The following is a 14,453-nucleotide window of genomic DNA, read 5'->3' on the forward strand; positions in this document are numbered from 1 at the left end:
AGGCACATGGATTAAAGTCTCTGGGCCTCAGTTTCCTCATATGCAAAATGTGGATGATGAGAGCTGCCTTGCAGAGTTGCTATAGAAATTAGATAAAGCGTAGAATATAGTTTCTAACACATAGTGGGCCTTCAAAAAATGGGTAGTGTGAGTAGTAGGAATAGTACTTGTAGCAATAGAGAAGAAAGTGGACAATTACAACACAATTAGAGAAATGCCGTGTCAGAGATATATACAAGGTACTGTAAAACACCAGGGCAGAGATGGGGAATCAATCCACATCTCTGACAGACAAGGGTCTCTCCCTGTGTTTTTCGGGGCCCAAGAGAACTTTCCAGAGAATGTGACCCTTCAGCTGAGTCTGGAAGGGTCAGTGGCACAGTCATGTAGTGCCTGCTGGCAGACTGATCAATTCATACGTGTCACAAAGTGTCACAAAGTGTAACTTGTGTGTGTGTCCAGTAAGCCCTGCCAAGATGTTTTCAGATGGCATTTTTGGCAGATTATCCTTTTTTCCTTTATTCTTTTACAACTCAGGAAGACACCTTTCTAGACAGCTGATATTCCCCTGCTTGTGGGTCTTCTTATCATGAAGATACAGACGGATATTTCACAGAGAGGAACATAGTGAACATTGCACCTGCGGATGGCACATGGGATTATGATTCCCGAAAAGCTCCATCTCATGTCCTCCAGATCTCTGACAGAAAGGAGTCTCTCCCTGTCCCTCCGCCCCTGCAGTTCTGCCTTCCTGGAACCCAGAGTTCTCCCTCCGCTCTTGGCTACATTCTCAGCACCCTCTTCCTGTCCCTGGCTCCTGCTGAATATCCCTGCTGGGATCTTCCTCACTGATCCTCCAGGTGACTGGCAGCTTGCCAAGCCCCTTGGGAACCAGAGGGGAAGACCTTTAGTTTTTTCTTGAAGCTACTGCTGCTTTTCTCTCTTCTCCACCTCCTCAAAGGGGACCCAGACGAACTAAATTAAAACAAAACCAGTTACTGAGAGCAGAAAGATAAGTCTCTTTTTCTAGAGCTCTGCCACAAAACATGGCTGGATTACCTCCTGGAGGGGGGACTACTCCCCAGCCAGTGAACCCTGTGGTTAGCCCAGACTGTATAGTACCTATATACTCCTGTTGGGGTTATCCATTGCCATATAACATCTGCCCCAAAACTTAGTGGCTTAAACAGCTGTGTATTATTATCAGAGCTCATAATTCTGTGCATCAGGAAATTGGGCATGACTGAAGTCACTTGATGGTATTTAGCTGGAGATTGGACTTTCCTGGAGGATCTAAGGCAGTTCATCACACTCAGGGTTCCTTGGTGGGGTCCTCTGGAAGGCTGGGCTCAGCTGGGCCCGTCTTCCTGTCCATGTGGTCTCAGGTCTTCTATACATGATCTCATATTGAACTTCACACATGACAGCTCATGGCTCTGAGAAACCAAGAGCTCTCTTAAAAATTAGTCCTGGGACTGGCATACAACACTTCCAATGATCAAAGCAGTCACAAGGCAGCCCAGATCCAAGAGAAGGGGCACACTCCCCACCTCTGGATGGGAGGAGTGTTGGATAATTTGTGGCTATCTTTAATCCATGACTACAAACTCTTACAAAAATTCGGATGTAATTAATCTCCCTTTTACACAGAAGAAAACAGAGACGCAAAGACACCAGGTGATTTGTCCAAAGTCAGAAGGAAAACCAATGAAAGAACTGGGACTAGAACTTACTGATTTTCTTGTTATATATATATTGAGAGAGAGAGAAAAGATCAGAGGGGAAGGGAATAAAAGTACTAACTGCTATTTATCAAGCTTTATGTGCCAGGAACTTCATAAGTTTTAAACATATTATTTCATCAATTCTCACAGTCAATCAACGAGGTGGACATAATGATCTCCACTTTGCAGATGAGGAAGCTGGAACTTGGAGAGGTTAAGTAACTGATCTAAGGCTGCAGAGCTAATAAATGGTTAAAGCAGAGAGAGTTGGTACCCCGATGTGAAGACTGCTTAAATCTCCTCTAATTCTGAGTCTAGGGTTCCAAGTTGTTCTCCTTGTTCCTTCTGCCTTCCTTGTGGTTGGGCGGGCAGGAAGTGAGGAGGAAGAATTTTCCTTAATTGCAGGAGTAGCAAGGAAGAGATTATCATGGATCTTAAAATATACAACTGTCTTCTAAGAGTTGTCAAAGTAAATTGTATCCCCAGAGACATTTAAAAGCAATTTGATCACACATTTACACATGGCTGTGGTTGGGGAAGCTGGTGGCTGGTCTACCAAAGGGGATTTTAATGGAGTTTTAAGAGCAATGCTTTGAAATGTTTTGCATAAGAAGTTGCTTTGTGAATACCCTTGCTACATCCTAGTTTAATCCTGGCCATCTGGAATCTCACTTGTCATTTGAACATTCATTTAACTACTTTGTAAAAGTTTTCTAGTTAAAGAAGATTCGGAATTGTCCAATGGAAGTCTAGACAGCAGACTTTGCAGATAGGTCTATTCCTGACACGTAACAGAATTGCTTCTGCTAATGAACACTGTCCACCCAGCTTGTGATCCAATAACCCTTTCTCCTGAGTTTGTTGCAATCCAGCTCCTTTGGTAGAGCCTGCAGCAGTGTTCCTTGTGATGGACAATTTCCAGTTCAGAAAACTTTTGGTGACTCCTAGCATTGCATTCAAAAACCTCTAAGACAGTGGTTCTCAAAGTGTGGTCTGCAAATCAGCAGCAGCAGCATCACTTGAGAACATATCAGAAGTGCCAATTCTTAGGCCCCATTCCGGATCTACCCCCCATCTGTGTTTCAGCAAACCCTCCAGGCGATTCTGATGCGCGCCGTAGTTTGAGAACCACTGCTCTGAGACCTGCCCCTCCACCAGCCTTTTTAGGCTTGTTTCCTTCTTCTTTACAAACACTCTACGATCTAGCTAACTTGTACTCTTTTATGTTTATATGGCTATGTAGATATATATTTATGGATATGTATTTCATATATATAAAATTGCTATTTCCCGGCCTTTCTCCGTCCTGTTTATAGCACCTGGATTACACTTTCTCCTCCACCATCCTTACCCAGTGTCTAAAAGACACTTATTGGAGAAAGCTCTTCTGTATCCCTCTACTAGATATGACCTTTCACATCCCAAAAACTTGGTCCCATATTTTAGTGGAATTTATTTTAATTGGTAGTGATTAAGGGTTTATTATTTATTCAACCCATTTTGTGAGCATCCACGCTATATCTAGCATTGTACTAGGCATTGGGGATACAGTGGTGAACAAGACAAACATCTCTGGAACTTATAAATCAGTGAGGGTAGACCTTTTTCACCTCCCATCCTAGGTCGTAGCTCTTTGAGGTGGTGCAGGTGTCTTGTAATTTTGGGTGTCCCCCAGGCTGTACTAAGGTAAGGTGGGCAGGGTGGAGGGTAATGCCCTTGTCTTCTCTGGTCTGTAAAGGATGCACCAGAGTATTGTGCTCTCCCTGTGGCACCCACTCTTAAGAGGTAATGGCATACTGTGGCACATACAGAGGACATGGAGCCCCTGCTATTGGTGAAAATCACCTCCTCTAAACCAGGGTTTCTCAACCTTGGCACCGCTGACACTAGGTTAGATGATTCTTTGTTGTGGGGGAGCTGACGTGTACATGTAAGACATTCAGCAGCATCCCCAACCTCTACCCACTGGATGCCACCAACCTCACCCTTCCAAGTTGTGACAGGGAAAAATGTCTCCAGACATTCCAGATATCCCTTGGTGAGCAAAATCAACTCTGGCTAAACACAACTGGGAACATTTTTACTTACAGAAAGTAAGGCTTCAGAGGAACGTAAAAGCTCTCTTCAGCTGTCTGTAGGAGCACTATGCAGATAAAGAATTAGAGATCGAAGTTTTAAATTGAGCCAGAATGTGAAACTGGAAGTCACAGAAAATCCCTGTGGGAGGAAACTTTCTGTAACTTGAGGGTAGCCTGAAGTTTAGAACGTACTGCAGTGGGATTTGGTGCGTTGCTGGCCCCTAGTTCATTCTTGCAGGCTTGGGTACACTTCGTTTTAGGGGGATTTAGGGATTTCAGGATGCTGAGCATCCTTCAGGTTCTGAGATTCAGTGTTCTGTTTCTAAAGTGGCTTTTAAAGAATTAGAATAATCCCTTGGGGATTTAGGAGGGGTAGCAGAGTGAAGTGACAATGAGGAGGTTAACTCCCCGGCCCTTGAGTCAGGCTGCCTGGGCTGCATCTCAGCTTGGCTCTTACCACCTGTGGGACCCTGGGCAGATTCTGCTACTTCTGTGTGTCCGTTTCCTCAACTGTGGAATGGTGCATTTATTGTTCTTGTCTCAAAAGTAGTTGTGAGGACTCTGAGATAATACAGTAGAGCCCTTGGTAAGTAAATGAAGAGTAGCTGTTGTTATTAACTCAGCCAGTGCCCTTTGCCTGACCTCCAAAGAACTTGCAAATTTCACTAGCTACTTCTGCCTAGTGGTGGTGTACGTGTTTTGGGGGCAGTTCATGATAGGATAAATATTTTTTTTTATTTGAAGGGGTACTATAATCTAAATATAGGAATTAAAAAGTAACCATGAAAGGTAAAAATCAAGTTATCAGATTTCTATCTGGTCTTTGATCTTTAGACAAGTTTAGAATTTTAAGGAAGTTTCATTGGACAGTTAACACTAGAACTCAGTTTTTATTAATCATTTTGTTCAGTGGTGTTTATTTTCGCCTACTGAATTTAGATTCTTGTGCGCAGGCTTCAAGAGGATGTTTGTTTTTCTAAATTCTTTGCTAGAAAGCAAAGATTAGAAAGTTGTAAGGAAAGATAGTTGAAAGACGTGAGGTGGCTTATTTAGGGCAGCGGCCTCAAGAGGGCCAAGGCCTTGGTAAGAATCTTGAAGCCATCAAGTCAAGTGAGTAATATAATCTGAGTTCCAAATAAAAACCTTACAGTGTCTACTCCATGCCGCTTAAAAATCAAATTATGTTTATAGTAAGACAGAGCACCAGATGGAAGATGTAGAGGAGAGGATTTAAGTAAAACGTGTACCTAGACACAATTTGGTATTTCTCTTATTCATCTTTACCTCTCATGCACAGTTCAGACAACCTAGTTAAAATAAAATAAAATTCTTTTTTTTCCCTTCACTTATTGCTAATTTTTTTTGAGGAAGATTAACCCTGAGCTAACATCTGCTGCCGATCTTCCTCTTTTTGCTGAGGAAGACTGGCCCTGAGCTAACATCCGTGCCCATCTTCCTCTACTTTATATGTGGGACGCCTGCCACAGCATGGCTTGACAAGCGGTGCTTTGGTCCACACCCGGGATCCAAACCTGCGAACCCTCAGCCGTCGAAGTGGAGTGTGGGAATTTAACCACTGTGCCACCAGGCTGGTCCTGCTAATTTTTAAAGTAGGAGATAAAGGACTTTTCCCAGGCTTGCCCAACCACCCCACATCATGCAAGAGTAACTTTCTGCAACTGTCTGTGAAAGAGGCCATGGATGTGTCCGAGCTTAGCTCCCTATGGAATGAGCTGTCCAAGCATCTTTATTTCAGGCATTCATTGTCCAGGGCACTGACCGTATATGTAAAATGTGCAAGGGATTGTAAAATGTGTGCTGCATCCACAGTATCCCCCTTGAAGTTGAATTTCAAGAGGAAACCTGTCACCACTGTTTGCTTGTCTGTAGAGGCAGCTCCTAGTAACCTAGGGTAATGCAGATTAAATCATAGAACATTTGGACAGCAGAACATGGGACCATCTTATTGTCCACAGGATATCCATCGTGCCGTGGGAATCAGGCAATCACCCTGGCCAAGCTAGACTTAGAAAGAAAGGCTTTCATTAAAATGCTCTGAGCACCGATATAACCATATATTCTAAAGTCCTCTTCTGTGAGTTCTATTGTGTTCCCAACATAATGCTCTAAACATCCACACCCACTAATGGAGATTGAAAGAATCTTCTTAGGTAAGACATCCTGCTTCCTCAAACTTACCTTTTGTCCCGCAAGATATTTAATTCAGCCTTGTCTTTATGAACTTTTGGATTTATGTGACATTGGAGATCCAACCAAAATTCCTGAAATCCTGTCTTTACTCAAATCTGGCACCTGTTCCAAACCTCAGAAATCATAAATTATGCAGCAAAGATAGGGCAGCATCTATTCTTCACTTATCCGTCCATTGCCTTCTTTGGGGTGGTGGATGAAGGGATGCTGTAACTTGAGCTGTGATCTGGAAGTGTGTTGAATAAAACAAAGATGTTCTTACTCAGAACAAAGTATCGTGAAGGACATGTCCAACATTCAAAACCATGTTTTTTCTCCTTTAATTTTTGAATAAGACTGGCCCTGATCTAACATCTGTGCCCATCTTCTTCTACTTTATATGTGTGACACCTGCCACAGCATGGCTTGACAATCACTGCGTAGGTCCGCACCCGGGATCCGAGATGGCAAACCTCGGGCCACCAAAGTGGAACCTGCAAACTTAACTGCTGCGCCACCAGGCCAGCCCCTCAAAACCATTTTTACTGAGGCAGGATACCTTGGTTGCAAGTAACAGAGACTGCCTTTAGCCAACTTTATTAGTTTTCTAGAGCTGTTATAACAAAGTACAACAAACTGGGTGGCTTGGAACAACAGGTAATTCATTCTCTCACAGTTCTAGAGGCTAGAAGTCTGAAATCAAGATGTCAGCAGGGCCAAGCCCCCTTTGAAACCTGTCGGGAAATGATTCTTCCTTGCCTTTTCCTAGTTTCAGGCAATTCTTGGTGTTCTTTGTCCTGTAGATGCATCATTCCGATCATCCGTCTCCACATGGCCATCTTCTCTCTGAGTATATCTGTGTGTGTGTCCAAATTTCCCTTTCTACAAAGACAGCAGTCATATTGGGTGAGGGCCCACCCTAATGGCCTTGTTTTTAATTTTATTACCTCTGTAAAGATCCTTTTTCCAAATATGGTCATATTCCAAGGTACTGAGGGTTCAGACTTCAACATATCTTTTGGGAGAGGGAGGACACAATCCAACTCATAACAACACCTTAAGCAAAAAGGGAATTTATTGGAAAGATACAAGGTGGCTTATTTAATTAAAGGAAGAGCTAAAGAATGAGGACTTGAAGGGACTAGAGCATGGCTGCCCCAAAGATCCAAGGAGCAAGAGCTGCTCCCAGCCCCACCAGGAGGCTGCTGTGGGACCTCGGCTGACTTTCCCATCTTCGCATCACTCTGCATGATGTGCAGAGTTCCAGGAGAAAGTCTGATTGGGTCACTCCCTGGCTGGAAAAATCAGAGTCCCATCGTTTGCTTTCCTAACAACACTACAGAAACAGGAAAGAGAATTCCTAAAGGATTTGGGATGTTATTACCAAGAGAAAGGGGGAAGGATGCTAAATGTACAAAAGCAAATGTCTAATCTAGGCCCTCTAGCAGAAAACGAGGAAGGGAGCAAAATATGAACAAAAAGTATGTTTTCATATACTCCAAATTCCTCATTAACTCTGTGTGAATAATAAACCCCTGATGCTTATTAATATAGCCATTCAGAAAAATTTGCCACTCTGATACAATTTGCCTTTCTTATAAGTCAAGAACATGGAGGGAATTGCAGCTGATCATGGTTGTTTCCATTACGGAGTTCTCTTTAGTTAGATTTGGCTACCATGTCAGTTTTATAGATGGAGAAAATGAGTGTCTGAGTTAGCCCCTCTCCCATTCTTTGGTCTTGTTCCTTGCACTTTGGTCCAGGTCAGGACACTCACTGTCTCTCTGGCCACAGGAAGCTGCCTGGCACAGTGTGGTCAGCTGCTCCTTGATGCCTTGGAGGGAAGGGCATAGCCTCCCCTCCCAGCCCTGAGGCACCAAGATCCCATGCTTGCAATACTGGGCTCTCCTCGTTCCACCCTCTCTCCCAATTCATCCTACCACCACCTCTTCAAAGAATATAGCTATTGTTATGTTAGTTATTCTTTGAATTAAGAAAAGAAAAGAAGAGGTGGGAAAAAGTAACAAAGAGAACTGCATAAAATGAGGAGTATAAGGGGGTGGCTCATCATTAAATGGTATAAAATCTTAAATAGACTTAGCCTCTAGGCTGTCTTTTTGTACTTATTCTTTGACTCTTCCAAAGACAAGAAGCTGATAGACCTACTGCAGTATTTTTGCCTGTTGTCAAATTCCATAAACTGCCTGGGGATGAGAGTGGTGATCTCCAAGGATGGAATAACATGCGAGAAGCAGACTGGGACCTGGAGACTAGATCATGGAGTGCGGTAGAAGAAAGCTAGTACCATAGGCAGAACATGGACTCAAAAAAGGATGAACAGTGGTCCCATGAGGAAGATCAGACCCTGATAAATGGAGGTGAGGTGGTTTCTACCAGTGGTAGGAAATGATGGAACAGGAATATTGAAATTTTACATTCTTGGCATCAGAGAAACAATTAAATGGTCCAGCCCAGAAGTAACACATGTCACTTCTGTTCATGACTTATAGCCAGACCACTCATTTGGCCTGACTCAACCACAAGGAGGCCAGGAAGTGCATGTGCCCAGAAGGGGGAACTGGACATACTTAGCAAACAGCCATAATGAATTGCTCTTGTCAAAATGCAAACTCCAGGTCCCTCATCAACTCCAGTTCCCTCCTGATTCAGGGCATCCTTGGAATCTGCATTTTAAGTAGGCCTCCTCAGATGAGTCTGATGCAGAGGACCAGGGAAGAATCCCTGGACCACAATTTAAGGCACACTGACTTAGGGCATCACCTCAGTATAGACAGGTAATCAAGAAGACAGAGACAAATCTGAGATACAGTTTTTAGAGCTCAGATGTAGGGCCAAGCCTGGGCCACCTCAAGGTGTTATCAAAGAAGGCCACAGATGTCTGGACACTGAGGCCCAGGGGGCTGGACATGTCCAGGGTAAAATGCCCAAGCATGAAGATAGTGTTGGAACTGTGCCTGAAACAGAGCAGACCCTCAAGTGTGCATCTGGCTTCCTTGGGAGATGAAGAGGGAGGTGGAGCCGACTCCAGGCAATGATTCTCAGATGTGATCTAACGTTTCTATTTATATTAGCAGAAACTCATTGGCCAATATAACACTTTATTGTATAATTGTTGTTTTTCTTTCCTCTGTTGTTTTTTTGCTTCTCTCTTCCTTCTCCATCCCTCTTCTTCTCCCCTCTTCTCTCTCATCACTTCTTATCCCCCTCCTCCTCATTCCTTCTTTCCCATGACACCCACCCCCTCTATTCTCTCCCCAGGTATTACGCCATCTGCTGCCAGCCTTTGGTCTATAGGAACAAGATGACCCCTCTGCGCATTGCATTAATGCTGGGAGGCTGCTGGGTCATCCCCATGTTTATCTCTTTTCTCCCTATAATGCAAGGCTGGAATAACATTGGCATAATTGATTTGGTGAGTACCCACGCAGACCCCACTGGTTTACTGTCTGATTAACTTTTCTTGCTTGGGGTTCTACATAAACAAGCAATATCAGGTTAGGTGGATATTCTAAGAAAGATTCTGATAGTGTCTAAGTGACAACAGCAACAACTAAAAAAAGCAGGCTAACATTTTCGAAAGCTTGCTGTATGCCAGAGAGTAGAATAAATACATATAATCCTGACAACATGCTTTTGGGAAAATTATAATTTTTCCATTCACAGATGAGAAAACTCAGGCTCAAAAAAGGTAAAGTAATATGCCCAATGTCACACAGCTAGTGAATAGCAGAACAGGTGTTCAAAGCTTAGCAGTCAGCCTCCAGAGCCTGAGGTATGCAATGTGCCGCAAGAGGCCTTCATCTCATTTCATGCTGCGAGTCTACGAGGCTTACAGTGACCCACGGAAAACCTGTGGGTGGAGGCTTCTAGATAATGAAGAGTGCCCTGGGCCAGGAGTCAAGAGTACTGAACCCTGAGCCTAGCTCTGTCACTGACCCACTTCCTGAAGGGCTGTGTGAGGAGATCCCTTGGTCCACAGTGGAGAATAGCATCTTCCAGTGGTGTAGGAGAACAGCCTGTGGCACGTGTGCCAGGCATTTGCCATCCCCTGTTTCGATGATCCTTAAGCGTCGTCCAGCTCTGACATACTACGTTTGTAATACCGGACTTGAAGATCAAAAGCTATGGTCTGGATTCATTAGCGGGAATATATGTTCTCTAGGAAGCTGTTAGGCAGTCACTTTAAAATTGATCTCAGGACTGTGTGGATATAGGAGGGGGAATGGAGAGGAGAGATTGAGAGCGAGCTCTGGCCCAAAGGGACCAGTTAGAGCAGCAGCTGCCCCTTCCTCTCTCCACCCCATTCCCAGCCCCTAATCTTGCCTTGTTCTTTGTCCAGGAAAGGATATCCAAACCAAGCCTGGGCCAGGATTGGCATGTGGTATGTCAGACCAAGAGTTCCTTGGGCTTCTGAAAGAAATGCTGGGGACAAAGGAGTGGAGAAGTGAAAGGGGGTCCGGACAAGGGAGACTGTATGGATGTTTTCTTGAATCCTATCCCTCTTCTTTCAAACTTTCAGTTTTATCATTCTTGGGGGAAATGAAATTCAAGTTTCCAACAGGCAGTAGGATAATAATAATAATGGCCACAAATGTGGAACATTTACTGCGTGCTGAGCCCCATGTTAATTTAATCACCATTATCTCACTCAGGCCTCACAACAGTGCTATGAAGTAAATCCCATTATCGTCCCCGGGAAATTGAGGATCAGACAAGTTAAGTTATTAGCCAAAGTCACGTTGCTAGGGAGTGGTGGGGACTATACCTAAGCCCAGGCTTCCTAAACATTTTCACTGAGTTCCACATACTAGCAACAAACAGGATTAAGAATTTTAACATGGTACCATTTGCAATAGAATTAAATATCAAATACTTAGAAATAAATCTAACTAAAGATGTGCTAGACATTTACATGAAAAATTATAAAATATTACTGAAATAAATTTTAAAAGACTTAAGTAAAGGGAAAGAATTACCATGTTTGTGAATTGAAAGACTTAACCTTGTAAAGATGTCAGTCTTCCTCAATCATTCTAACTCCAATCAAAGTCCTGGAAAATGTTTATGGGAATTGATAAGCTAATTCTAAATTTTGTGGAGGAAATGCTGAGATAGAAGAATAGCCAAACAGTCTTAGAGGAGGTGAGCCACAGCTTGAAGACTTTTACCAGCAGATACATTGTGTGCAAGCAGACGGGGAAGGGAGGAGAGGCTCACTCCACTATTGGTCGGGTAGGTAGAGTGAAGAATGATTTTGTCCCTGTTTTATTTCTACTCTTTCCTGGGGCCTTCAGCCCCTTGTGGACGGACAAGCCCTCTGAGCCTGGGATATGGTTATATTCCTTTTCTGCTATCGTGGTTCTGTGTGCTGTAGGCTTATAAGAAAATGAAAGCTTGGCTGATAAACCTTCTTCTTTCTTTCCTTTCCCCTTTTTGCTTATTCTTCCTTCCCTGTCCACCTCCCCTTCTTTCTATCTTCCAATCCCTCCTTTTCTGTTCTTCTTTTTCATCCCTTTTCTTTTCTTACAATTTTTCTCATTCCCTTCCTGCTTCTGCCTCTTTACTTTTTCCGTCCCTTTCTCCCTCACTTCCTCATTTCCCCTCTTCTTCCAACTCTCAGATAGAAAAAAGGAAGTTCAACCACAACTCTAACTCTACGTACTGTATCTTCATGGTCAACAAGCCCTATGCCATCACCTGCTCTGTGGTGGCCTTCTACATCCCATTTCTCCTCATGGTGCTGGCCTATTATCGCATCTATGTCACAGCTAAGGAGCATGCCCACCAGATCCAGATGTTACAACGGGCAGGAGCCCCCTTAGAGGGCAGGCCTCAGCCGGCAGACCAGCATAGCACTCATCGCATGAGGACAGAGACCAAAGCAGCCAAGACCCTGTGCATCATCATGGGTTGCTTCTGCCTCTGCTGGGCTCCATTCTTTGTCACCAATATTGTGGATCCATTCATAGACTACACTGTCCCCGGGCAGCTGTGGACCGCTTTCCTTTGGCTCGGCTACATCAATTCTGGGTTGAACCCCTTTCTCTACGCCTTCTTGAATAAGTCTTTTAGACGTGCCTTCCTCATCGTCCTCTGCTGTGATGATGAACGCTACCGAAGACCTTCTATTCTGGGCCAGACTGTCCCCTGTTCAACCACAACCATTAATGGATCCACACATGTATTAAGGTGAGTACTTAGGGGCTTGAGAGAGTTTGTTCATTTGCATGACTCAGAAGAGTTAACTCTCCAGTTTTCTGTTTGCACAGGGATTATTCTTGAAAACCTGTGAATGTTTGCAAAGATTAAGGAAAATTCTACCATCTGGTCATGGAATAGTCATGGGTAAGGATTCAGGCTCTGGGGAAGGACTGACCTAGATTCAGATCCAGTCTCCATAGTTCTATGACCTTGGGCAAGTCATTTAACCATTCTGAACCTTAATTTCATTTTTTAAAAAATTGAGATCGTAATCACTATATCTCCATCCCAGGGTTTTTGTGAGGAACAAATTAGTCCCTGTACATAGAGCATGTAGTACAGAGCCTGACGCCTAGTAAGCACTTAGTAAATATCATCTACTATTATTCACAAGGTAGTATTTTAGGATGGTGGTTAAAAGCATGGGCTTTAAGGTAAAATAGACTTTATTCTGACTCTCAGTGCCACTACTAACCATTTGTATAATCTCTCTTGGTTTTATTTTCCTCAACTGTAAAACAATGGTAACAATAATATCCATTTCATAGAGTTTTTGTGACAGAGATAATGTATTCATATAGGGCCTGAGACATAGTGAGCACTCATAATACTGCTAATACTCTTATTAATATTAGTAGGATTAGTAGTAGTAGCATCTTGCCTGATACTCTAAGATGGTCATAAAATAACATGATAGGCTGAAATAAATAGAATAATAAATGTCCAAGAGTAACGCCGTGTGCTAAGTAATGTAATGGAGATGAGGGCAATCTAGAATGGGGAGGTGGGTAGGAAAGAAGCTGATCTGGCTTCATGGAATCAGGGAAGGTCTCACAAAACAGCATTTTAAAAGAATTCGAGACTTGGAGGAGATGTCAAGGAAGCAATTCCAGGCAGAGAGAACAGCATGAGGAAGGAAATGGAATATGAAAGAGCCTAGAGAGGTCAAGTGATTTACCCAAGTCACACAGGTTGATGGAGGTGGGAATGGCTTTGGAGTTGAATGTTCAGTGACTGGTCATGATGCCTCTCTCTAAACCTGAGAATTTTCTAACTCCCCTGGGCTACAGTTTTTCTCAGCTGTGAAAAGCCATATGCGAGAGGTACATTCATCCTGTAGCAAAGATGAATTGTCAATGACATTTTTTTTCTTTGCCCTGAGATGCACAGGAATTTCTAAAGACTAATTCTTTCTTTGAGACAAACATTTAATTTTTCTGATGATGACAGTATTCAGCTGTTCTGGTGGCTGAAAATTGGGGAATTTTCATTTGCATGTGTAAGAAAAGAAGAGAAAATAGGAATTGCTATGAAATAGAAATGCTTTGCCTCAGAGGCTGCACAGAAGTATGGATTCAATTTTCTGCTACCCGTGTGGGCAGACTTGTAGCTACAGCCCAGTATGGTGTTGAGATTCCAGCTGGTGAGAGGGCCTCAAAGGATACTCCTAGAGGCTGACATTCTCTCCTAATTATTTTGCCTTAGCAAGTGTCATAGAAAGGACCCAACCATAAAGTAAAGTGTGTACAAGAACTTCTGTGTAGGTGCTAGGTAGTTTTTAGCTATTTAAGCTAACAGTTGCCTGAGTACAGGCTGTCAACAACTCACAAGCAGAATATGCTCCAGCAGTGCATTTGCTAAGTTTGTTTAGAACTGAGTGGCCTTTTCCCATAGAAACAGTCACTGGAAGAGTTTGAGGGTTTCTAGAGCAGCCCAAGAAATCCTATTTTACTCATACTGTACTGTTTTATCCTTGCTGCTTTTGGAAATCTGCAGTGTGATTATAAAGCAGAGATAGCAGTTTAGAGATGAATATAATTTCTATATGTTGTTCTTCATACTTTGCATTTCTTCATGAGGTCATGAAAAATGCAGGAAATTGGTCTGAGGTATTTTTCTGTGGAGGTGAGGAAGCTTTAAGCGTGGGGGCAGCCTATAGAGAGAAGAGAAGACTTTGAAACCTGAATCCACTAGAGGGTAAGCCTCGGAAGGACAGGAATCCTACCTGTTTTTTTCACTGCTTCATACCAAATATCTAATATGTTGCCTGATCTATAGTAGGGACTTAAACTCTTGAATAAATGAACAAATCATACAATTAATTCTCCAGATCAACTGTTTTAACTGAACACAGCTGAAGAAAAATTCGTATTTTTCTTAAAAATCCCACAAATAGAACACCAACAAATTCAGATGAAGTCAAGAAGTATAAAACCAAAACAATCAAGAGTGAAATCAG

At 43.0% G+C, this 14,453-nt stretch overlaps 1 protein-coding gene across 19 annotated transcripts in view; it reads left to right on the forward strand.

Annotated features, from left to right (window-relative positions):
• HTR4 (5-hydroxytryptamine receptor 4) overlaps positions 1–14,453 on the forward strand; it is a 172,653-nt gene that overhangs the window by 101,171 nt on the left and 57,029 nt on the right. For 16 of the 19 annotated variants that reach the window (XR_011505777.1, XR_011505776.1, XR_011505781.1 and 13 more), the window contains 3 exons: positions 9,272–9,425; positions 10,353–10,394; positions 11,634–12,202. Coding sequence is in view for 12 of the 19 variants with exons in the window: in XM_070517232.1 (XP_070373333.1) it covers positions 9,272–9,425; positions 10,353–10,394; positions 11,634–12,202 (765 nt within the window). In the remaining 7 variants the exon portion in view is untranslated. The remainder of the gene's footprint in view (positions 1–9,271; positions 9,426–10,352; positions 10,395–11,633; positions 12,203–14,453) is intronic. The other 3 variants (XR_011505782.1, XM_070517234.1, XM_070517236.1) reach the window with 1 other exon arrangement.

This window comes from Equus asinus, chromosome 9, assembly GCF_041296235.1.
Source record: "Equus asinus isolate D_3611 breed Donkey chromosome 9, EquAss-T2T_v2, whole genome shotgun sequence".
In the NCBI taxonomy this organism is placed as follows: domain Eukaryota; kingdom Metazoa; phylum Chordata; class Mammalia; order Perissodactyla; family Equidae; genus Equus; species Equus asinus.